The sequence below is a fragment of the Rhyacophila brunnea genome, unplaced genomic scaffold (assembly GCF_057557595.1).
Source record: "Rhyacophila brunnea isolate RB1 unplaced genomic scaffold, BYU_Rbru_1.0 scaffold_12, whole genome shotgun sequence".
NCBI lineage: Eukaryota > Metazoa > Arthropoda > Insecta > Trichoptera > Rhyacophilidae > Rhyacophila > Rhyacophila brunnea.
In genome coordinates, this window is record NW_028232774.1 from 17,352,215 (window position 1) to 17,379,891 (window position 27,677).

The following is a 27,677-nucleotide window of genomic DNA, read 5'->3' on the forward strand; positions in this document are numbered from 1 at the left end:
GACGCCTTTTCAACTAACGTAAGTTGTGGAGCGCCGTTAATACAGGCCACTAGTGTTTTTTTTAGTAATTTTATACATTCGTGAAATACAGTATCAAATAGTGTTTAAGAAGATTATGAGAAATTATATTCGCCATTTTATTAATGACAATGACGGGTAATATTTATATACATTTCTATTTACCTAATTGTTTGAATTGAAGTATTTTTTTGTCAATTATGTATTCAAAAATGATGTCACGAGCTGAGTAAATATTAAAAATAGCATAAAAAACAATATGAAAGTGAAATGTTAACGCTAAATGGTAAGTTTTTTTCTTATTTTAGTGGGTAACATGCTTGTTTTACTATTGTAAAAATGTTTATTGCTGAAACTGTTTTGTTAAATACCATTGAAATCTTTTATTTTACCATAACAAAACTTATATTATATTAAATTATAGTGTAATAATTATGAGATTTTTTTAATATTTTGTCAGATCCATCATAATTTTTCTTTCAAAATGTTATATTACTTATTGTTAATACTATCTAGATAATAGGTACCTACTTATTAATAAATAATAGGTAACTACTTAACTACTTCTACATGATTCTTACAAAACAACAAGTTGAATGGTACCCAAAATAAGAAGGAAATCTCAATATTGAATGGTAAGTTACGTGTCTATATTTAACTGCGTAAAAATGACTTGTTTTTGTTGAATGTGATGCATAAGCTTTTATTCATTCTAGTGAAATAACATAAACTAATTATAATAAAATAAAATCTGTTCTAGATCTACACAGCACCTCAATAGACTTGCCAATTAATGAAGAAAGTTTGTTGGGTGATAGTCAAATACAGGTTGTAACAATGATGGAAAATTTTGTAGGCTTTAGTGACGATGATGACTGATGAAGATTACATTACAAGCCCGTCTGATTCTTTGGTATCCTTCAATGGCATAGAAAACAATTCTGGAAATATTGAAATTCTACCTGACACGTGTGTGGGGCAAAACAGGAATATCTAAACGTCAGCTATTTTATAACGGTTGGTTAAAATAACCAATGTAAAGATTATTGACCAAAAGTTCCTAGAGAGTGAGCATAGTTTATATGGAAGTGGATGCAATACACATATTTTTAGTGTCCGTGAGTGGTTAAATATTTTCAAATTGGATCGCTCACAAAAAGGACGTAACAAAAATAAAGATCCTTATGTGGTAAAAGAATTGCTCTATGATGACTCGATCGATGAATCGATTTAAAAAAAAGTTATCTCTTGGTACAATAAAAAATAAAACAATTGACGAAGGTGGAAACAAAGTAAACTGGTAAAAATAAAGTTCAGTTTCCATTTAATACATTCACTGTTGACCAGTTAATTGTTTTTTAATTACCACATTTAAATATCATGTTTTTTATATCTAATGGCCAACTACTGCAAACGCGCCAGTCGCGTTGTTGGCACTAAATGAGTTAAACTACGATATAAATACAATTATAGTGAAGATTCTTTTTCAATTATTGACGTCCGCCATGTGCGTAGAGGTAGACGGCAAGATATCGTCGAACGTTGTGGAATATCCAAATTATATAATAATATGATTCCAATTTCACATGCGAAAAAAAAGATCTCACGACATTGTGTGAAAAAAAAATATACCGCACGAGCTACAAAATTTGTACGCATGTATTCCTTCTGATAACAGCAGTGAAATAAACAGAGAGAATGTAGGATCTGATGGATCTGATGACGATGAGAAAGATGATTAATGGAAAGTAAATAGTGTTTCTTTTAGGCAAATATGTAAAAAAATACTAAAACGGACAAATATGTTTTTTTCTGATTTTTACGCTTTTGATAAAATATTATTAAAAAAATATATCACATAGTCGCCATAAACTGTATTTTCTCTCTTTGTACATTAATTTGTCACCGAAAATGCACTAAGTCAAGTCCTACCACCTTAATTTTTTTCCAAAAAGTAGCAAACCTGCGGTTATTTTTTAGCGACACATTAAAATTTCTTGTAGCCAATAAAACGATATGTAATTTGAAATCCATAACTGCATGACCTTTCATATGTATAAAAAAAGTAATTTTAATAATAACTAGTATTTTTGACTTAATGCGTTTTCGCAGTATACCCACGAAATATTCTTTATGTCTGACGACAAACCGTCGTGGAAATATACCTGAAAAAGAATGCACAAGGAACAAAAATCTAGTTTACTAAAATCACGGTTATAATAATTTGTCCTTTGTAACTAATTATCGACTGGGCCCAATACGATCTCCCATATGCTTAAAGTTGGGTTTCGGTAATTTACCGATGGGAATTCTCGAGAAATTCTCGAGATTTTCCATCCCGAATCTCGAAAATTGAAAATTTTAATATTTCGGGAAATCCCGGATCCCGAGAATTCAAAATTTCATCATTTCCGGTACTCGAGATTCGGGATTGAAATTTTCTCGGGAAATACCCAACTCTACATAATATATGCATATACATATTATAATATAACGAATAGCAGAATGCCAATCACATTATCTGAGACTATATCCATTTAAAACCATTTGGCCGATCTTGGCTTCCTCAAAAGATATATTAATTGAATTATTTTTTACAGCAAAGGGAAAAGATCTCTTCTTATTTAAGTTTGACTAAAATATCAAGAGAGTGGCCAAAGTAATAATGCTGAACTGTCTACGGCACGCCTTTTTTTGAGAAGTGCATTTTCCTGGGACACTCACATCATAAATAAAACGCTTTCATCATTAACGGAGCCGTCATCAATTACGTACAATTTGTGTTTTTCAGGCTTTATGACATTTCTGAGATTGGCAATCATTATATTATCAATCATCCTGGTCGCTGATAAAGTTGGTGCCCAAGATGCCAATTGTGACTACTTCCAAAATGTGAGTCATCAACGATAGTTAATGGTTCAAATTATAACATTTTAAAATTCTAGGATGTTTTTCTGTTTTTTGTCGAATATTTTAGACCTCACGTAAAGAAATTAAAAAATCTCTTTAAATAAATCTACTTCGAAATAACAAAGAGCAGACAAAACGGTTGCACACTTAAACCTTAATATTTTCAATTAACCATTTCTTTTGGTGAATGAATAATTCACAAGATTTAAGAATGTACCATTCTAATTATTGAACATACATATTTTTTTTTATATTTTTTTTTATTTTATTTATTAAGGAAAACAAACAGTTACATATTGATTACAGAAATTTAAAATGTAATAATAAAAAATTATTGCAAGCAGTAAAGTTTTCATATATACATTATAATATAGTTAAGCCTAACAAGTACATAAATATAAAGAAATTACATAAGAAGATTACATGAGAAAAATGAGAAAAATGAGAAAGAATTATGAATAATTAAATGATATACAAAAGATAAAAAAGAAAAATAAAAAAGTAACATAAAATTAAAAGAATATATTTATATATAAATGTATAAGTAAATACATTATATATCTATTTGTACAAAATTTTGGAGATAGCATGTTTAAATGAAACAGGTGAATTATTAAAAGGATCAACGGTGGAGAAATACATATTATAATTTAAACAAGAGCGCCGAATAAAGGAGTTGTGTGCATAATTAGAACCGCTACGGCTGATATGGTACAAAGTTTGGTTTCGCGTAAATCTTGATGGACAATGGAAACCCTCCCTTTCGAGTAGGTCTGGCGAGTCAACAAAACCATTGATAGTTTTAAAAAGAAAATATTGATCAGATATAGAACGTCGACTTTCCAAAGATGGTACCATAAAAGTTGCAGCGGTCAAAGTAGAATTAGATAAATCATGACAGTAGGCTTTAAAATTAACGTGCTTGCAAAATCGCTTTTGCACCGCTTCGAGCCGATTTATATAAGTAACGTACTGTGGATTCCACACGACAGAGGCATACTCAACTAAGGATCTAACATAAGAGAAGTAAAGAACCTTCAGAACATCAGATGAACTGAATGGTTTAGAGATCCGAATGATAAAACCTAGTAATTTTAATGCTTTATTGATAGTTTCATTGATATGAGCGTTAAAATTCATCTTATTATCCATTATAACACCCAGGTCACGTATTTTTGAGCTGCGTTTCAAGGGTTCGACTCCTGGTTTATAGTCTGTGTTGATGGGGTTCATATTTCTGGAGAATGTTATTGACGAGCAATTTTTGACGTTTAGATAAAGGTGATTCAGTTGACAGTATCTATACAGTCTATCTAAGTCAGATTGTAACTCAATACAATCATCGACTGAAGAGATATTTTTATTTATTTTTGTGTCATCTGCATAGATGGAAAATTGTGAGTTAAAAAAACAGGTGCTCATATCATTAATATATAAGATGAATAATAAGGGACCAAGGTGGGACCCCTGCGGTACTCCAGATGGAATGTGTATAAAACTGGAGACGAATCCTTTAATTGCAACAGCTTGCGACCGATTTGAGATGTATGAAGAAATCCAACGGAATAAATCCCCGTGAATCCCCAGGGCCCAGAATTTTTTAAGTAAGATGCAGTGATTGATTTTGTCGAAAGCTTTAGAAAAGTCCGTATATATAGCGTCCACTTGTGTTTCACTGCCCATGGAATTAAGTATGAAATCAGTGAATTCGAATAGGCTAGTTTCTACGGAGCGTCTCCTAAAAAAACCATGTTGATTTGGTGTGATGAAGTTACGTAGAGTTGCAAAAATATAGTCGGAAATGATCTTTTCTAACAATTTTCCGAAAATAGGAAGTTTGGATATCGGCCTGTAATTAGTAATGACGCTTTTGTCCCCACTTTTAAACATTGGAGTAATTAATGCTTTCTTCCATACATCAGGAAAACTTCCGCTTTTAACAGAAAATTTAAATAAAATTGATAATGGGGAGGCCAATTCTTCTCCACAAGAAGCAATCAAAATGGGAGGAATACGATCAGAACCGGCGCTTTTATTTATGTCTATGTTTTTAATGTATGAAAGAACTGATGACGGAGTGAATATTATTGAATTAATTATCATAGTGCTAACATCTTGCAAAACAGGTGTTTGTAAGGATGACGGAATAAATACAGATTTAAAATAGTCATTGAATAAATTACATATAGATTTGCCATCTGAAACAATTTTTTCATCAATGAGCATTTCACCGGGAATATTGGACCCATTGGATTTGGATTTTTGGAAAACACTTCTAAGAAAATATATTATAACCAATAGATAAAATCTTTTTGAAGTCCACGTATTATCCTCTATGCTAGGAGGTTACATACTAATTACGACAAATTTTATATATTTAAATTTAATTTAATTTAATTTTTTACATTGATCTTTCTATCGATCGCTGTGCCAATCTAAATATTTCTTCTCTCTTCCCTATCTTTAGTCTATTTTAATTATTTCGTCAATCTAACGGGTTTTTGGTCCCACTTAAACATATCGTTTAATACCTCTTGGCTACTACTAGATTAGATGTGCAATGAGCCTGCCCATTTTCAAATAAATCTCTCGATGCATAATATTATGCCCAGATTTTTCATTATCTCCTTGGCCACCACTAATTATTATTTTTTATTCAAACGAATAATTCACAAGATTTAAGAATGTAACATTATTTTATTGAACATACACAATTTGAAAATTGTTCTGAGAAATATATAACCAATAGAGAAAATCTTTTAAAAAAAAAATACGACACCCAGGAGGATTCAAACCAACGTATTTCGGGATTTGCACTCACGTACATTGACCACTATACTTTAGGTATCTTATCTAGTTGCGACAAATTTTAAATAATGATTTTTACAATACTCTCTGATGCGCTTTCTGAATTGCGATACTAATTGGCATTATGCTTTTGTATTTAATATTTAATTACCTTAATTACCAACCGGTGTGTCAGGATTTCCCCAATTTTTTTTATAACGTAGGTACTTACACTTTCTATTATTTTAATAAACTATTTTTATTATTCAATGAATAATTCACAACATTTAAGATTGTAACTTCTTCTTAGTAAATTCTTTTATTGAAAACACTTCCGAAAAATATATAACCATTAGAAAAAAACTTTTTGAAAAAAAATCGACAAACAGCGTGATTCTAACCTGAGCCCCTCGGGAATCGCGCCGATCTGCACTATTATGGATATATATATATATATATATATATATATATATATAAATATATATACTTACATATATTTCGTTTTTATCGTGATCTAAATCAGTGTACACTAATTCGTTTGAACTAGAGTGTCATTGGTATTACGCTATGCTCGTAAATAAAAATTAATTTTAATAAAACATTAAATCAAAATCTTTGCCGCTACATATTGACTTCACATTAACGGCCCAGGTGCTCGTCGTAGGTCAAAATTGAGTTTTTATTGTATTTTCAAACCATAATCGTGGACACTCCTTAAACGTTGTAGATAATCTATTTATATAATTTTGTAGCCTTATTATCCTTTATAGTTATTTTAAACATTTGATGACTGCATAAAGTACTTTTGTTACATAAAATAGTATTCTTTTAAACCTCTCGCTCTAATGTTTTAGAATATAGTCATATTTCGGTACATAACTGTGCAGTGGTGTTAAGATTGTTTACATTTATTAATTTTTAAACGCATTTATAAAACCATTAGTATAATTTATTACGAGATAATTTTTGTAAAATATTCACGATAAAAAAATATTTTGATAATCTCTGTGATCCCAAATTTGACAAGAATTGGGCATTTTATTATTCAAAAAATCGGCAAGATTAACACATTTGAAGATAATTCTAAAGATACATATTATAAGCTAAGTCTTTGACCATTTAAGTGTGATAAACATCTTATGAATAATGATTGCTTTATAATAATTTTTGACCTAAGAATAAGGTAGTGTTTTTTTGAAATACGCCATTTTTTTGTCATTCCCCAGTGGTTAAGTTACAACATACGGCCGTAGCCATACATTGACAAGCTATAATTAAAGTAGGGAGTAAAATGATATTGACGCGCGTGTTTGAACATGTACTGTTTAAAAAAAAATTTAAAAAAATTCGGTTAGGTACATGTTCAAACACGCGCGTTAACATAACTTTACTCCTTACTTTAATTATAGTTTGTCAATTTATGGTTACGGCCATATGTTGTAGCTTAACTACTAGGAAATGACAAAAGAAATGGCGTATTTCAAAAAAACACTACCTTATTCTTAGGTCAATAATTATTATAAAGCAATCATTATTCATAAGATGTTCATCACACTTGAATGGTCAAAGACATAGCTTATAATAAATATCTTTGGAAATATCTTCAAATGTGTTAATCTTGGCGATTTTTTGAATAATAAAATGTCTAATTCTTGTCAAATTTGGGATCACAGAGATTATCAATATAATTGTTTATCGTGAATATTTTACAAAAATTATCTCGTAATAAATTATACTAATAATTTTATAAGTGCATTTAAAAATTAATAAATGTAAAAAATCTTAACACCACTGCACAGTTATGTACCGAAATACGACTATATTCTAAAACATTAGAGCGAGAGGTTTAAAAGAATACTATTTTATGTAACAAAAATACTTTATGCAGTCATCAAATGACCCTAGACGAGCATGTCCCCCCAAATCTTACGTATTCCCTTGTTTTTTTTAGGTTGTATTAGGCCAACCATATTATGTATATTCTCCAAACTACCCTAACAACTACAACAAAGGAGTGACCTGCAGATGGCAAGGGTCGTGTCCAGCCAACACTGTCTGCAAACTCACTTGTTCAGAGATTAGACTTCCAAGTGTAAGTAGACAACAATACAGTATTGAATTCGCCATAATACGAGTATGTTCTCTAAGATGATAATATACATCCCGTGCCGTGATTTGCATTTAGAGATATGTTGTTACCCATTCCAATAACCAATATTTGAAGACAGAAACAAGGTGATTGAAATGATAAATCACCGTTCAAAACCTTATCAGATGGGAAAAAGACAGGTATACATTAATCAAGTTTCGGATAATATACGGCATCGACAGAATTTTAAGAAAGTATAAGAATATAGGATGATTTTATCTATTTATATCTTAGACACTTCCGATTTTAGCATTTATTCCAAACTCACAGAGATTAATCAACAATAACAGAGAATACTTCAAATGGTATACCTACGAAAACATATTAAATAACCAGATGAACTTGCCAAAGGATTAATTCATTTCAGGTAGGTATCGCATTTAACAACTAGATACCCATTTATCACTAGAAATGAATCTCAATAGTGTAAGGTGATAAATCTCACAAAAAAGGACCTGTATGATGAAGAAGGTCAGAGTAAATCAGACTAAACTGACTATCTGTCAGACTGTGAGAGATCTACGAGAGATCTGTGAGAGATATCAATTGCGGAGTCAACATAGAGTTAAATCCTAATCTTTCTACACTGTGATTGCGATGACCAGTCAACAGGCAGCGCTATCTATGGGTCTCTTTTTGAAGTCACGCCGCTATGTATAGAGTTAAATCCTAATCTGTATACAAAGCGCTTGTGGTGTCCAATCAATGGGCCGCACCATCTATGGGTCTCTTTTCAAAGTCAAGCCGCTATAAATAGAGTTAAATCCTAATGTGTCTACATAGCGCTTGCGGTGTCCAGTCAATGGGCCTCGGCATCTATGGGTCTATTCTAGAAGTCATGTCGCTATAAGAATAATGTATGAACAATAAGAAATATAAACCAAATTGTTTGAACATTAGTATTTACTAATAACTAGGGTTTGCATTCCCGGGACTCCACTCAATGCTTGCTGGGTGAAATGATAACTCATCGTTAGGTATTAGTTAGGTTAGGTTAGGTTAGGTATTAGTATTGTTAGATAGGAAAGAGAGAGAGTTATGCATACGCCAACCTTCGGATAAGAGGCGGCACCGATAGAGCGAGAAGTGTATAAAAAAAATAAATGTTCAATAATAAATCAAAACCAAATACTTAATACAACTAAAAACTTGATACAGAATCAATATTTTGTTAAGTTTTCCATTCCCGGGACTCAATCCTTGACCCTGAAATCACGATAGTGAAAGTGCTGGAATTCCGAAGTAGATTAGTTTTCACAAGATTTTCATTTGAAACAACTAATTCAAAAAATTCAGTTTTAACTTTGTTTTGCTAGTCGGTTACTTTAACGCGGCGTCTTACGTGGGCGAAGTCAATGCGAATGCGACGCGATGCGACGCGGCGCGACACGAAAATATCAAACAGTCAACGCCACCTGTTGTAGTGGCTTACGTGCAGATAATACCCGGCGAGCGGTGCGGGCAGTGGCAGCTCTATCTTAAGGGTTTATAGGGACCATCCCCAAATATTTATCATATAAAAAATATACGTCCCGATATTTTTATCATTGCCATAATACACTTACCCACTTAATTATATGATTAAATGAACTATTTATTTTATTATATCCATCTAAACCCGTCGCAATTTTATAGAGATATTTATTATTATTATACAAATGAATAAACCAATTATTGTATATTATGTAATAATATAATGATGGTTATGCGGTATTAAAGTAATTAATTAAATTATATAAATACTCCCTATTTAATGGCGACACCTAATATACAAATTAAAAAAAGTATGGCGTATATTTATCGCTTAAATTCTCAAATCACATTCTACAAAGTATGTGAATGAATTTACGTTCGTATACGTATACGGAAGATCTCCGGTAAGCAAGGCCCTGGTAGAAGAAGAACGTCCTGGCTCAAAAACCTCAGGGACTGGTTTGAGCTCAGCACTCCATCCCTATTCAGAGCAGCGACGGACAGGGGCCAAATTCATGGCCGATGTCTGATAACAAACATGGCACACAAAGAAGATACGTATACTGTGGAGCGAATCGAATAACCCTTCGGTGAGTAAATACGCACGCTGTATATCGTTGTTCAAAACTGATAATGGTAAGTCTATAATAATTATTATTATAAATAATTAAGTTACTTAAGTTACTTTTAAGCATGATTTTTAGATGGGATTAAGTAACGACTCAGATAATCATATTATTTATTCTGAAAAATGACTTATTTCCTCATTAATAAAATCATATTATTTTAATTAGTTTGGTACATAATGTATAATATGAGAGAGTAGGTAGGTATGTATATTTGTTAATTAATGGCTAAGCCCCACCACCAAGAAAGTTGTCGAGCTGCCACTGGGTGCGGGGCTTCCGCGACGCGATCAAACGGTTTGATTTTTTTGCGCGAACTGGACGCGGCGGTGTAGGCGTCGCTGTGGTAACAATTTTATAATAAACATAGGAGGTAATTATTTACATATATCTAAATATTTCTAGGCGTTACCATGGTAATAAACAATTTGTATAAATGTGCGATGGTGACAGCTGGTGACGCAGGTACACGTAGGACAACGATGCCGCTTCGCATCGTTTTGGATCGTATCGCTTCAAACCGCATCGCGATCGCGTTTTCATCGATTTCGCCCACGTAACGGCTCGTCTTACGTGAGCGACGTCGGCGAAGCGATGAGCGGTGCGCGCAACTCAAACGTATAAACGTACAACCAAAAAAGACTCTTTACGAACATTTTCACACACGGTTATACGTTTGAGTTGCGCGTGCCGCTCAACGCTTCGCTCGATTTCGCCCACGTAAATCGCCCCGTAAGACGCCCAGTTATTAATATATTACAATGTATTTATTTATGTTCAATATAGTTTATATTTAAATGATTTCATTTCGTTGTCTTAGTATAGACTAGCTTATGCTTGCTTTCGACGATACTTATTTACATAATTTATTTGTTTATTTCATAACAAAAACATTGTGTACATAACAAATCTGAATTCAAGACGTTCACAAGATAATATTTAAATTGAAAAAATCTGGTTTTAATCACACAGGTTACATAAAAATTCATAGCATATATTACCCTCACAAAAAATAGCTTTCAACAATAAAATATAATTTCAAAAGTAAAATACACGACATATCACTGAAAACTTGCATCTCTCTGTAAAACACATTTAATAGTCTCACATACCTCGATAATGGCACATGATAAGCCTGACAAGAGGAAACATTTCTGATCCGGAAGAAGTCATGTCTGCGACCACGTAGGTAATTAAAGGGCGCATATAAATTAAAATTCTTTATTTGTACATTATATCAGTATTGGAAACCATCCTTTTGAGTGCTTACGTATTTAGATATTTATTCAATTGTTCTCTTTATCAGTGGTTTTTAAGGTTCGTGGCTGTTAGCTAACTCAAACAGTTAAAAATTCTCACTCTCTCTTCCCTGTGATTTTTTTTATCAATTGTCATATTTTCACACAATATAACATTGATAAATAAAATGTTTCAGACATCCGCCTGCACTGGTGACCGACTTCTTGTCTCGAAGACCGGAGATTCAGCGCTTAATGGTGCTGAAAAATACTGCGGAACTGGTTCTCTGAATATTAAGTCATCATCCAACAGTATCTCTGTCGGTAAATCAGCTTTCAGAAGAAAGCATTTAGTATATGAATATTGGGGGTTTTTAATGAATTGTGAGAATAGAGTTAGTAATAAGTGAGTTAGAATTAATTTGAATTGCAAATATGAAATGTAGACCTTCTTCCAATAGAACTTCATACATACATTAATTTATTTGATGTAAAATGTATGTACGTCTAGATATATTATTTATTATATGTGGTAATTGGATTATCAAAACTCGGCTAAAGCCGGCAACCAAATATTTAAAAAATTGACTGAAAATGCAAAAAATAGTATATACTATTAATACTATCGACCAAAGGTACTTGATGGAATTTGAATTTAAATTCTAATGGATTCAAGCTCTGTACTATTCCATTTAAGTCGTTTTTTGAGACCCGGATTTCGCCTTTCGGCATCTTCAGGCGTCGTGTACACTCACCAAAGGTAAACACACACTGACAACGAAACTCTTAACTCTACCTTATATAGTAAATCAATACAATCAAGTAGGTAAAAACTCCATTATCTACCTACTTGATTGTATTGATTTACTATATAAGGTAGAGTTAAGAATTACGTTGTCAGTGTGTGTTTACCTTTGGTGAGTGTACACGACTCCTGAAGATGCCAAAAGGCGAAACCCAGGTCGTAAAAAACCACTTAAATAGAATAGTACAGAGCTTGAATCCATTAGAATTTAAATAGTATATAAATAGAATAAGTAACCAGTGGAACAGATGAAAATGAATCATCCTTGTCAGTTAAAATAAAATGTTTTACAGTAAAAAAAAACGGAGACAAATAAAGTGGATAAAATAGTGAAAAATAATAATTTACCCGGAAAAAACAGTAACTTACGTGAAAGAAAATATGAAATTACTTGTATAAAAATTAGATGATGGATAATAGGATAATCTACATGTGAAATGTTATTTTATGATTATTTTTAATGTTTTTTCACGACGCTAGTAAAATTTCTTTTTATGCAAATGATATTCATATAGTAGTAAGGGTCGTGACTCAAAAATTGTTGGAAACGACTATTAAAAAAACATTATAATAGAGTTCCACTAAGGCCAAATGAATTAATATAATGCAAGATTTACAACTATTCTAAATTAAGGAACCGTGTAGTGCTACAAGAAAATCTAGTATTAACTGACTTTTTATGAGGAATTGTTGCTTTCCCTTCGCCCACCACTTTGAATATTTGCATTTGATTAAAAACATGCATAGTTTGATTAGCCGTGGTTTCTAAACCGCGACTCATGGCTTCGATTTTATACAGAAACTAAAATAGAGAAGGAGAAAATAAAAAAAATCTTCTTTACGCGCCCAATGCCCACTGACGAGATAACAGCCGTATTCATACAGTCTCGAACCGCACTCAACGCAGTTAGTGGTTTATTGGCCGAATAATAAAACTATAAAAAATGCATACGTCACGAAGATGCGTACAGGAATGCGCACCAAACTTAAAATGGAAGCGATCTGCGCGATCTGTCAGTGTCACTTTAATATACGTCTAAAATGAGTTCATTACAATAAGCGTTTAGTAGGTTTAGTTCGTCTCGATTGAAGTTAACTGCCCGTCGTCGTTGGGCTATAGAATAGATTTATGATGGTAGAAATGATAAGATGGTTAAAAATGTATACAGATATCGAGGATCGATGGAAATGTCAATATTGTCAATGAGCCCGCGAAGCTGTATTGCCATATTATGGAAATGTTTACTGGGTATACTTTATCCTTTTGTGCATTAAGAAGTATAAAATAAATATGATATTATAACACATAAATTATTTAAAATTCATGATAATTATTCATTTATATGGTACCGTTTGCACATTTTATACCTATTCACAATTTCAAAATTTTAAAGTAATTATCGGGGAATTAAAATTTAAAAGTTGGTAACATTAGTCACGGCATGACGCGTATTACGTCAGCGACGTGACGTCACTATTCAACGGACTCTATTTAGGTTTATGCATACAAATTTGCATTAAATAGCTTGAATGCAGTTTGATGTTATATGCATACGGCAAGTGAAGTATAAGTATTATGTAATATAATATCATAATATTATATTAGTCATTAAAATTCATTGCATCCATCGATATTGAAGAATATGCGTGAACAAACCAAAAGAATAAATAAATTGTATCAACAATAAATTATTTAATACAAAATTGTTTATTTCTCTTGTTTACCATAATATAGATAATTTACCTAGCATACCGTCAGTATAATCATAGCCACTCAAATTAGGTTAATAAAGTAAAATTATATTTACATACTTACGTTAATATGGTACCGGATGGGGCAACAACTATTTTTTTCTACATTCTTTACATTGCAATAACTCTTTTATCTTTGTGGCAGATGATTGGTGTGGACCGATAGAGGTAATCTAACTTAGGCACAAACCAATCCATCTAACATGATCTTTATAAGTTCGACTATGTAGTAATAATACAAGCTCAATTCTGTTTGAAAGGTCTGATCACCACTTCAACGAGCACTGGTGGAAAATTCACCTGCACCCTGACAGCGGAGTCAAATTATGTCACTCCACCACCTACACCACCACCAACACCACCGCCATCACAATGTGATTGTGGATGGAAGAAAACTGTAAGACAATCATTTGTTTGACTGCATCCATTTAACAGAAACATATCTGAACATTGAATGACCCTTAGCAGCCATGGCTACCTCCTTGAATGACTTTCAGCAGATTAACAGATTTTCGTCTTCTAAGAAATTTGAATCCAGAAAGGCAATTTTTCATTATACACACGGAATAAAATTGTAATACAGTAAACCCCCGATTATCCGTGTGCGGATTATCCGTGCACGATACGATGTATACAATGATACAATAGCTCTTAGGAAAATTTAGAAAAAATATTAGAAAATCATTAAAAGATCCTGCAAACAAACCAAAATCACTGATTTTCTTAATAAATAATGAGTTTGGATTATGCATGTTTTTCTTTTATCCGTGCCGCTTCTCCTTACCATTAGCCCGGATAATCGGGAGTCTAATGTATAAACATTATTTTTTCGCTCTATCCATTTTACATATTATTATAACGATTTTTACCAGATTCACACAGTAATCCCAAATTGTGCGATTTTTCCTGTTTTGTAAAAAATCCTAGAAGTTGAATGTAGAAAAGTGAAATTCCATTATATTTGCACTATAATTCTATTAGAGGGCTCGCACATCAGAACTCGCTGCATGCGTCTTACGATGAATTCGTTGATGTGACGTCATCGTAAACCAAGAAACAAACGTTATCAAATGGAGCTTCGCAGATTGGCCGATGCAACTGCAACGCTGCGACGCTCCTGCATGCGACGTATGCGTTTGCTAGAGCCTGCATGTCGATTTCGAAAAATGTCGACTCCGCGCATGCGCACAGCTGCACAATCGGCCATTTCTGTCTCTGTCTACACTGTCATTGCTCGCTCATCGCTGGTCACCGCGTTTGACGTTTGTTTACACAATCAACACAATAAAAATGGCAAACGAGAGACTTCTCTTTTTTCGCGTTTGACGTTTGCCGCTAAGCAGATGTGCGAGGTTGTATCATGCAACATTTGCTGGTGGTGTCGGAAGTTTTGATTTATGGCCGTCAGGCACACAAGGCGAGTTGTGATGTGCAAGCCGGCTTAAGTTCTAGGTCAGAATTTCAACCACTTTCGCTTTTGTACACTTAAACTTTCTTTTAAACACATTCAAATTCATTTTATATATTATTTACTTATCGCAAAAAGTCGACTCCGGCGAGATTTTGTATTCTCAATTAATACTTATTACTGACGTGTATTAATATCTCAAGATTTCGCCAGTTAAAAAATATGCTCTTATTACACACACTAGTAGACCCTCGCGCCGACCGTCTGCCCCAATCGCCACCCGATCATGAATGTAATTTTGGATCTTTCTCTAGAGTTGTCACCAAAATGGCATAATTCCAATTTTTCGCTCACGACTCAGTCGACAATCATCAGTAACAGTTGAGTCGACGCTTGCCGCTAAGTTACAGGTAATCTGCCATCGATCGTTTCTACGACTACAGGAAACTTTCCAAAATGGTATTTTACGACCAGCGTGAATCGGTTGATCTGATTGAATCTGCAAATCTCCCAGTATAGTTTGAGTTTTCCATAAAGTGTAATTTAATAAACAAAGTCACCACAGGATTAGTTGGTGTGTCATCATATAACATAGTATTTCTTTTTTATATCTCGTTAACAAGCTGCCGTCATATGAATGTACGTTCAGATTCCTAAAAAAGTAAGCACAGACCTGCGCAGAATACACTCACTTTCATGCGCATAAGTAGATGTATAAACGCTGTGTCTACGAGTGTAAACGCTACGCATGTGTGTGAAAAGTCTGTTTTACATGATACAATATTATATTTTTACAGTTTAACAATAAATACCCCATCTCGATGGGGGTATTACAAAAAACCTTTACAAAGAAAAGCACGAGAAATCATTGTTTTTAATGTGATCGAATATTTTTAGAAGTGATGAGTACAATATGAAATATAATATTGTTAAATCAGCAAACGAAGCAACAGCGTACCTATTAACACCATTTAGAAAGTAATGCGGGAAGGCAAAAAATCGGTTATTCCTTGATTACACTCCAAACAAATAGAAAAAATGCTGTTAGCACGATATAAAAATCGAAGATTCTTATAGGGCAAATGATTTAGGAATAGACACACATATGGAAAACTTGATAATAAACATTAGTGTCGAGTCGGATAACAGCGATGATTATTATTTTCAGAACAGAACAGTGTATCAGATAAGATGTCGCGATTTATATTGTAAATAATTTAATAACTCATATTGAAACTAATTTAAACGATTTGCCACGTGTAATATGGACTGCCGTATTTGTAATTGAACTAAAACTTGCAAACCCACCCGAACCTCAAAAACGTCATGCTTATATTGTCTAATTATATTACATTAGCGGAAATTTAATGTCTCTGTGTGACTGATAAATAATACAATCTGGATACAAATCGTATCTGTCAATACTAGCTTGACGATGTATAACACATCGTCTATTCCTTCTGTACTCTCATCTAGCATTGGACTGATCTCAACTTATAATTATTATAATTACAATGATGAATTTCAGCGAGTTGAACTATTAGTTATAATGCGATATATTTTCAGACGAGAATTGTAGGTGGATCCCAGACCAGAATCAATGAGTATCCGATGATGGCAGCCTTGACGGACGTAAAACTGAAAATTGTGTACTGCGGCGCTGTTATCATTGATCAATTCTGGGTTCTGACAGCGGCCCACTGTCTGGCCAGTCAACAGATCTCGAATGTAGGAGTTCTCGTAGGAGAGCATAACGTTAGATTAGGTAAATACCTACATATTTTCAAATATTGGCAATTCGCCTTTAATATTTTATGATCACATATTGTGTCCATCGGTAAATATGCGTTAATATTTTTTAATAATATAAAATTAAACTGCACAGTGTAAAGTACGTTGGGGTTTTTGTCGATTTATTTGCTAACTAAATTCTAAAAAGTGAATTTTAGCTATAAATGCTAACTGACTTTTTGAGAAAGACTATTCTTCTTCTTCTTCCACGGCGCTACATCCCGGGGTGGGATTTGGCCTCCTCCATAACCGCTCTCCGCTCACTCCGGTCTCTCGCCACACTTCTTTAGTTACCGGGTCTTCCTATATGAAGCCAGTCCACTTCTACGGCGTCAGCACATCTCCTTCTTGGACGACCTCTGGGTCTCTTCCGTTGGGGTAGCCACTTCGTCATAATCCTTGGCGCTTCAGGCATTCTCTCCACATGTCCCGCCCATCGTAGTCTTTGGGACTTACAGTACCTTATGATTGTTTGCTGTTCAATCAGCTCTTCCAACTCGTGGTTCATTTTTATTCTGTAGTTCCCATTTTCCAACGTGGGTTCAAAGATTTTGCGGAGTATTTTGCACTCGAAGACAGCTAATTTGTTTTCCTCGTTTTGAGTTAAGCACTAAGTCTCACAGCCGTAAGTGACCACTGGCCTTATAATTGTTTTATATATTAGAAATTTACTTCTTCGGCCTAGAATTTTCGACCCCACCAGTCGCTTGCAGGCATGCCAGCATTTATTCCCGGAGATAAGGCGGATTTTTATCCTCTGCTGTTTTATTTTGGGTATTTAGGCTGGATCCGAGATACGTGAACTTGTCCATCCTTTCATTATGCATGCTGTCCTATGTCTATATTCTGCAGCGGTACCTGATTGCATGTGCTGACCATATACTTAGTTTTTGACTGGTTTATATGCAGCCAAGCGTTTTCTGCTTTTATTTTTATAGTGCCACCATGGTCGATCATCCTCTGTTTGGATCTGCTTGTTATTACTATGTCGTCAGCATAAGCGCACATCTGCGTTGTATTGTTATCTACCCATCCTCTTATGTTGGTTTCACGAGCTATGGATTCCACCACAAGGTTAAATACCATAGTGAATAGCGCATCTCCTTGTCTCACACCTGATTCGATTTTGAATCTTTCAGTTTAAGGAAGACTATTGGCTGGTGTGAACTTCGAACGAACAATTACTGCGCTTACTATATCTAGTAATAATTAGGTTGGCACTGCACTTTCATATTTTTATCACGTGGTTGCGTTTACATATTATTTATCAATAACACCATAATGATAAGGGGTACACTCTTATAAAATTGAAACAAGTGAGGTCTACATTGTGATATCTGAGGCGTCAATCACGCCGCATATCGGGCCAAGGCCGCTAAGTGCAGTTTTTTGTTTATATCCGTTCGGTAGTTGTTTTTGTACTGATTTTAAAATATCTAAATCTCCTAATAGTCCAGTCAAATTAGACCGAAAAATACGTTGAATAGATGGTTGCAAAAGGTGGGGTAAAAGATTTTTTTTCCAACTTGTATATACGAATTATAAACGAATAAAAAAACGATTTTGCTAATTCGGATGACTTCGGCACAACTTTTGGCGGGCAAAAATCTGCAAAATTTTGGGTTTCTTTTTGTTTTTCGCTTACATCTCAAAAACGGTCGGTCATAGCAAAAATATTATTATATACAATTTTAAAGCTTACTAATTTTTTTACATTATACGTTTTTTTCTATCTCTGACCGTTTGTGAGATATTTGCTGTTGAAAACTGTATATATGTATTCGAAAACACGCGTTTTAGTAAAAATCAAACTTTAATGACAAGAAATACCATTTTAAACTTAAGATCTTACAAATAAACAGTTTGGGGTTACAAACTAGACTTTATGGTCAATGGGCCCAATGTTTCAGATGGTTCGTGGGGGTGGGGGGAGGGGTAGTGGGTGTGGCAGAAAGGGCCACATTCCAGTATCGTGGCACCATCGGTACTGGTGGGGGTATTCTGGAATTTGAGACATTTTCGTACTAGGGGCTTCGTTTGGTAATAGTAGGTACCTGAAATTTATGTTGTTTCAAAAGCAAAATACAGGGCACACTACAATATGCTTTTCAGATTACGAATACGGTTAATTAAGAAATTTTCGTAGGATCTCAGTCATTTTTGACCCAACTGAGTAGGCAGAGTGTGTCCGGCGCTAAAAATATGTAAGTATTATTTTAATTCGGCCATGATTCGGGGAATGATCCAAAATGGCATTTTACGTTCGTTGACGATCGTAGCAGACGTTTGAAATTTGAGTTTTACAGTACACTTAGTTATATTATCAATTAAGAATGGCATCTGCAACAACGCCTAAAAGTAAGTCAATACGAACTTAAAAGTAAAGTACCTAGCATGATGTTGAACTGCGTTTTCTATGAATCTATTCTCTCTCAGTACAAATGATAGTATGATTGTTTTTTCGACTTCGTCAGCTTCATAATATGTGTTCAACTATTCCGTGTTAATTTTTCTTTTCTTCTAAACTTTAGATGACAGTACCGCAACCACTTTGATCAGATCTGTTCAATTTATCAAACATCCAAACTACGCGTGAGTATTTCTTTCCCTACCATTCTCCCATTATATCATTATCATCAAAAAATATTGGAAGCTTGGTATCACCATTGCTTCCAGACATTACAAGTTTCATGTACTGCCTTAGCTAAAAGATTTTGATCGAGAATTCTCGAGAAATAATCGTTTCTAGAGATTATGATTTCTTGAGACATTATTAATCCTATAGGTTAGTACATAAGAAAAAATACCGCCATCTTCAATTTATTGTTTTTGCCAATTTGTGGAGAACGAATCCCTGTGAATAGCAATTAGTTCACCTTGATAACTAAATACAAGAACCTACAAGTAAATGCCGCCTATTCGACGCTCAGTAAGTAAATTACATCAGTAAAATACTGGATATGAAACAAAATTCAAACGCAAGCCCGATAATAATATGTCTTTTCATATCCACGACGCCCGTGTGGTTATATTACCTATCTGGAAAATTCATATGTTATTTTTCAATGTGTGTATGGACCCAGAGTAGGCACCTAATAAGTTGAGCAAGTGGCTTACATCCATTTCTCGTAATATTTTTTTTTCAAAACAACCTTCATTCTGTGGAGACCCGCTAAAATTACATTGGTAGACTCTCAGACCAACCATCTGCCACGATCCCCCCCAATCATGAAAAGTCACTTGTGAGTCGTTTCCTGGAGTCGTGAGCAATCGTGAGCGAATCGGAACAATTTCTATTTTTTTGGGAAAGATTGCATCAATTAATCTTAAGCTTCCATGAGTAGTCGCACGAGCATGTCCTGTTTTGCGTTTAACATAACAACACAAATTAACGTTTACGTAATAAAGGCTGTCTGACTTTATTCATTATTTTAACCGACAATAATAATACAAAACAAAAATAATACTCTTGTAAATACAATCAGCAACTATGTTTGTCTAAATTCCATTTGTTGCTTTACTTATAGGTAATTGTTCACACTAGCAACTGAGCGTATATTATGAACCAATCAAATCAAGCGTCACTGCAATTGAGTTGGTGGCTGAATCGTTCAGTGTAATTTATATTTAAATTTGACTGTTGCTCAGGACGATGGTTGAATCTAGTTGGGTCTGCGAGTATGCTAGTCTAATATGACGCCTTAATGATTTCCGTGGTAAAAAAAAACATTTTTTCTGTTACCCAGCACAGCCGACCTTCCTTCAATAAACACACTTCACCACTGTAAATTATATTTGATGATGAGTAAAACACTTATCACAGTTTATATATTTAAAATTCCTTTCCTGAAAAGTTGCTGTAAAGGTACACGATATAATATAATATTAATAACTGAATTATGTTTATTTCAGTAACGGCTATGATTATGATATTGGTCTTGTGAAAACCGATAGAAGAATTGTGTACAGTGACAGAGTTGGACCAGTATGTCTTCCTTTTAGGTTTTCCAACACCAACTTTGCAACTGCCAACGTCGAGGTCCTGGGTAAGCTATTGTCAGAAAATATTTGAAGCTCTTATTTGAAGCTAATATATAAGTACATATTTCAGACCTGTGCATGTCGTGTATTTCATATATAGTTATGCATTTTATATGTAAGTATACATCCATGGCCCATTACAATGGTTTTCAAGAAACCCTTCTCAAAAATAGTCTTACTTAAATAAAACTATCTTCTATTAAACAGAAATAATAAAAAAAAATTCAAACGTAGTGTTAGTGCCTTCTTTCATATGCCAGTAAAATATGCGTGCAAGCTTAACATGACACGAATGCCACAGGTTCGCAACCGCTGCCGTAATGGCTGGAACTATATTTTCCTGAATCCACTGCTTGCAAAAGCACCCACTGCTTTTCCAAATAAATATTTCTCAACAAAATTATTTGTTAAACCAACAAACAACTTACCATTAAAGGATGGGGAACACAATCATTTGCTGGCGTAAATTCTGACTATCTCCAGAAAGTATACTTGAAGGTCATCGAACAGAATACATGCGCGTCTAGCTTGGCTACCATGGGATCTGTTGTAAACACACGGACTCTCTGCACGTTTACATCAAAAAAGGATGCCTGCCAGGTAAGCAAATTATTGAAATTAATATAATATGTGTGTAAAAAGCATCCCCCCCACAAAGTGGCCGGGGTTGACAGGGCTCTCACCTGTATGTAACCTGTAAGTATCACTGAGGAATAGGTATTGCAATACCGAATGAATATATTAATACCGATATTTTGATATTTCTTCTTGAATACTGGTATTCGTCAAAACATATTAAAGAAAAAAGAAGTAGGTTATATTAATTAATAAATATAACTATTAAAATTTATTTTATAGCAACATAAAATACCTACCTACCAGTGGCAAAGACTCCATACTAGGTGATTATTTAAAGCCTACCTTCTTAAGAAAAATAATTTTTATTTTCATATTGACGTAATAATGATATGCCCAAAGACATCTATCGTATAATTGTGATAATTTTACGATATTTTCCCATACTTCAATAAACACCATCTTTGGCATCTCTCGAAAGTTTAAAAAAATAAAACACACCGCATTTCGCTTCACATACTGTATGGGATTATTTTGACGTGAATCGTCGGGTTTTTCAATATGAAGTTTTTTTCTCATAATTTCAAAATGTCTGGCGTCCCGCATACAAATTTACAAGTTGGTTTGTTAGCGCTTATATGGTAGAGCACATTTATTCAAAATAATTAATTAGAAGGTAATTTAAAAAATAATTTCTATGGGATTCAATCACATAAATATGTATTGATTGTTGCTAAAAATATAAAATAATTTAGCTCATGATTTTTATTTATCTATTAGTTCACTCATTCGACAATTTATATATCTGATATTGTACCTACCTAAGTCAGTGCTTTAAATATGGAAGTATTTTAAAATGTCTATATTGTTTAAATATAATACATAATGTATAATACTCGTACATAACTGAGATAAAAACACATCACAAATTTGTTATAAGTAACTAAAAAAAATGTATGGTTGTGCTATGTTATTTGATGTGATATTAGGATTGATATACATACGTAAATGATAATGTGTAAGTATAATTTGAGTACCGCGAGATTTATATTAAATCTGTATTATTCTTTATTCTTCATATCGATTATTAAAAATTACATTAAAAATTAAATATTCTCTGGCAAGAACGAGTGGTCAGATATATTTAGACATATTTGTGTATGCGGATGTGCCTAGTGAGGGGGTTCGGCGTAGGCGCAGTTACGGGCGCGCCGCTGCTATAGTTGTTGTGATGTTAGCTCAAAATTAACAGACAACCATATCGCATCTATTTTGCATATTAACACCACAAAATTTGAGGCTAGATTGCAAGATTTAGTTTCTAACAAACAATTGTATACATCACAATATGGTGAAAAAAATTCACAATGAAATATTTTTTTTGCCGTATGTTTTTAAAAACAAAAAATATATAAAAACAAAAAAATGTATTAAAGAAAGGGTGGCCTGCAAGTATTTTTGATTTCAAAAATATCCCTTTGACAAAAAAAAATGTGAGCCCCTACGTTAGAGCATCACACTGCCCTTAACCTTGGCGATAAATAAGCGAACCCACTACAGGAAGCCCGTGTAGTCCAGTGTGTATGTAAAAGTATTTTTGTCTCATGCCTATTAACAGAATACGTCTGGATATAATAAGGAAGTTCGCCGCCTCTTGGAGGGTGCCGGCCACCTCGACTGCCATGCCGCAAATGCATTCTTATAAACGAGTTAATTTACAGTTTTTCTCTAAGGTACGTCCTTGAAACTACGGGGACGCCAAATGGACGCGATTAATAACTGTGGTGTCTGGTCCCACATTTGTACGTGATGATCGCGAGGTAGCTCCCCTGCCGAAAACGCAAGTTTGTCGGTTGAATTTTTCCTTTTGTTAGCGCGATCGGTACAAGTCAGTGTCTATCCGCTACGTAGTTTGCGTCTCAAGCGGGCTAATGAGTTTACACTTGAGGGATAACCGGCAATTACTTTCAGAACTCTATGCTTAAGTCTCCAGTCACTGCATGCCATTCGGGCCATTTTCTGGAAGGCTGAATTAGCATTAGAGACGATGACCTTCTTAGTGTGGCGTCATCAATAATCAGAGAAACGCACTTTGCCTTAGCCAAAATGAATTGAAGGAGTCCATCTTGGAAAGTGGACTCTGTTGCTGCTCTTGAGAAGGACAGCTTCAGTTTTTTCTCGGCTTAACTGGGGAGTATTGAACAAGGTCAGCTTGTTTAACACCCCCCAGTTAAGAATTCTGGCCAGTGCATCTGTTGCCACACCATCGAGTCCTGCATGAGTCAATGTTTCAACAACCAAGAGCAGGTCATCAAAGAGTAGGTATACGCAACAAGCGTGCAGCCCGGCGGCAGCGGCAGTGGCATACAGATTGCAAACAGCATGTTTCACAGCAAAGGTCCCAGAACAGAGCCCTGAGATATTCCAGAGTGGTCCTCTATGACTCAGTTTGAAACCAAAGTCGTAAACTATCTTCCTGTTACCGAAAAAGCTTTGAAAAAAGGCAAAAGGCTCTCAAGGGATCTGTCTCATCCAGAGCTTTACACAATTAGGAGCTACCACGCCGTATCAAATGTGCACACGATATTTTAAAAAACCCAGCAACGTGGTTCTTGCTAGAGCTTTCCACATAGTGTATTACAAAGTGAATTGCATCCAAAGTGGGCGTGATAGTACACTTTATCAGTTTTGACAACCGACTTGTGGATTTTACCAAAAGAGCCAAAACTATACTTCGATAAGTTATTGAGTTAACGATTTCAAAACGTTGAAATGCCGTATCGGAAATATATGGCCGTATATTAGAGACCGTCCAACCTCTTGGGTCGTATAGTCTTCTTCTTATTCTATCACCCTGTCACGTCCCAACATTGGGGCATTGGGCAAGCACAAGTTGGCGCCACTTCCCTCGGTCCATCGCCAACTCCTGCGCCTCCCGCCATGTCAGACCTGCAGCACGTATGTCGCTTTTGTAGTACCGCTGCAGGGTGAGGGAGGGCCGGCCACGGCGACGGAACCCTTGAGGCTGTGCCACAAGGGTACGAAGTGCCGCACTCTTTGGCGGCATCCGGAATACGTGTCCCAGCCACGTAAAGCGTCTCTTCGTGATAACTTCAATCACCGAAGGCTGTTCTGTCTGCTCACGAACTCGAGTGTTTGTAACGCGGTCCTACCAATGTACCCCTAAGATTCGGCGGAGACATCGATTCTCAAAGCTCAAAAGCCGAGACTCTTGAAGCTTAGTAAGATGCCATGTCTCACAGCCATACAGGAGCACAGGTGGCACGTACGCGTTAAACAAACGACATTTGGTCCTCACAGAATACAGCCTTGACCTCCATGCGACTCCAAGTTGGTTGAACTCAGAGCCCGAAACACCCATGCGGATTCCAAGCTCACTAGAAATCGGGTCATATAGTACTGACATAAAATGACACGAAATAGGGTCGTATAATAGTACTGACATAAAATTCATGTCTAAATAAAACACAGTTCTTGTCGGTTTACGTTTACAGGAAGCAAGCAGCAAAGAAATTTTGAAAATAGCCGATATACTAGATTATTAATGGTTAGTTTACGTTAAGTTAGGTTAGGTTTTCATTCCTGAATTCATATATTTTGCCAAAATCAGCTATGAAAATTGAATTAATGTTCATATCTCTTGAAGCTCGTAGGTCACTTCTGCTCTTAAAGCATTTTTCCTTGCTCTCACGTGGTATCATTTTCAATCCCGATATTCTAGAAAATTTTAATTTTTACACACCCGTCAATTACATGCGTGGTCGCAGCCATGACCTATTTTGGGTGAAAGCTGTTTCCTCATGTCAGGCTCACCAGGCACCAATAGCGAGGGCTGTGCGGTTGGTCAATGCACTCCCTAGAGATGTAGATATTTTTGCGATCCATTATATATTCTGTTTTTTAAATTCTATTTTATTGTTTAATTTGTACTTTTTGAATCATTGTTGTTTTTTTAAATTTTATTTCTTTTGTATAAAACTATTTTTGCTTTCTTTTTTTCCTCCACTTTGTTTTTTCTGATTTTCCTAACTGATTACTTGTAATTTTTATTCTAAATGTCATGTTGTGAACGTCCTGAAATAATAATTTGTTATGTACTCAACGTGTCTTTTTCAAATAAATAAATAAATATTGAATTTGATAAAATTGGAGACCATATAGTATTATATACCGTCATTTCTTTCCGATAAGAAAGCTCACGGCGAACTGTGCCACGGTGAAATGTTTTACGTACAGTTTACATATAACTGAAATACACACGGTGATAAACCAAACATCGAATGCGATAACATACAACTGTGAGAGATCAGTGATATATACGTACTTCAATATTATTTTTTGTTTGTTTTCAGTATGATTCTGGTGGTCCAGTGCTTTACCAAGAACCATCCAATGGAAGACTATACCTCTTGGGTATCATTATTGGAGGCTATGGCTGCGCCACCACAAAAACTGGTCTCAACGCGAGAGTTTCTGAATACATTCAATGGATCTCCGCCAATGCCGCTGGGGCAAACTTATGCAATAAATAAACAACTGTCCGTACTTTACAAGCTTTCTGAAGTACTTTTTGTTTTTTGTCACACTTTTTATCATAACTAAGTACATACTAAGCAATAACTTGAAATAGTTTTACGATCAAGGAAAGGCCACAGTTCTGTATTTTAAATAATACAATAAAATTAACAACTATTTTTTTATTCAACGAATAATTCACAAGATTTAAAAATATAACAGTCTTTTTATTGAACATAAATATAATTTGAAAACATTTCTGAGAAATGTATAACCAAGAGAAAAAAAAATTGAAAAAAATACGACACCCAGCAGGATACGAACCTGCGTCTCTCGAAATTTGCGCCCACGTGCGCTGACCACTATGCTATAGCTATCTTATCTAATTGTGACGAATTTTAACTAATGGTTCTCAGAAAGCTCTCGGAAGCGTTTACTGAATTGCGTTACTATCGATTTTTATATTTTAAATCAAAGTAGGTATTAAATTACCTTAATTACTAACCGACGTCAATGATCACTGTCAGATTTTTTGTTGTAACGTACTTGAACTTGCTAATAATTTATTTAACGATTTTTTTTATTCAACGCCAAATTTACAAGATTTGAGAATCTAACATTCTTTTTATTGAACATACATAATTTCACTACTCTTCTACTTCACTGCAGGGCTCTTTATTTTGCTAGCCATATTGTACAAAAATAAACCTTCTCTGTATTACATAATAACGCTAACTTCTTGTAAAAAATACTAAGTTGTAATTTTCCGTCATAAAAAGCTACGATTAGACCAGATCAAGTAACGTTACCCTGTTTTCTTAAAGTATAAGATTAACGTTATGTGATTCAACATACATATACCTGAGAAGCAACGTTCACATCTACGCAAGTTGACTAATAGTGGCGAAGCACATTTCAAAAATCGCAGTGAGCCTAATGCCGTGTCCACACTGGCAACAAGTTGCTAACAACCTCATTAAATTTTACAATAATTATCATAATTATCGTTAAATCTAACGAGGTTGCCAGCAACTTGTTGCCAGTGTGGACCCGGCATAATGTTTCAAATACATTATCATCACGTTACGTGCTGTCACAGTAAGCTGCTGCTACGGGAAAAAATGTGTAAAATCGTTATTCTTGGTATTTAAAATGTTATCAGACTGCCCATCCCGTAGCAGATTTTCAATCTTTAAACGAATATTGGCACTCAGCAAAATCTGCTGAAATCACCAGAACAACAATATGGTTACCTTAGGCGTACCGCGCTACATCGGCAACCGCACGACTTATTACTATTTGTTACATGCCTACACATTTTTGAGTCATGTCGTGTTCTTTGTTTTTAGTGATTTTCGCTGTAGATTGTCTATTAAATTATTATCTATGTCTGGTATTTACGTCTACTATATATTCTAGCTTATATTAAAATTTTTATCTATATATATGCAATATCGTAAGAAATTTTAACACACACGTAGAAACTGTTAAAATTAATTATAATTACCATGAATGATGAATAATTCAAAATACTAATAAATTACAGTCGGCATTTTCCGTAACTGAA

The 27,677-nt window shown here is 34.5% G+C and overlaps 1 protein-coding gene across 1 annotated transcript; it reads left to right on the forward strand.

Annotated features, from left to right (window-relative positions):
* On the forward strand, positions 1-26,391 carry LOC147077835 (venom serine protease-like). Its single transcript, XM_085960866.1, has 10 exons — positions 1-156; positions 2,810-2,910; positions 7,667-7,807; positions 11,399-11,525; positions 14,019-14,155; positions 16,733-16,931; positions 19,489-19,549; positions 20,870-21,003; positions 21,435-21,598; positions 25,948-26,391. Exons 1-10 carry the CDS (start codon positions 144-146, stop codon positions 26,125-26,127), a joined length of 1,257 nt encoding a protein of 418 aa, XP_085816992.1. The 5' UTR covers positions 1-143; the 3' UTR covers positions 26,128-26,391.
* The last annotated feature ends 1,286 nt before the right edge of the window (positions 26,392-27,677 follow it).

Bases quoted from the DNA above. Each gene is read 5' to 3' on its own strand.
- LOC147077835 (XM_085960866.1), top strand. The intron at 2,911-7,666 runs GTGAGTCATCAA...TGTTTTTTTTAG, and splicing joins ATTGTGACTACTTCCAAAAT to GTTGTATTAGGCCAACCATA. The intron at 21,004-21,434 runs GTAAGCTATTGT...TTACCATTAAAG, and splicing joins TGCCAACGTCGAGGTCCTGG to GATGGGGAACACAATCATTT.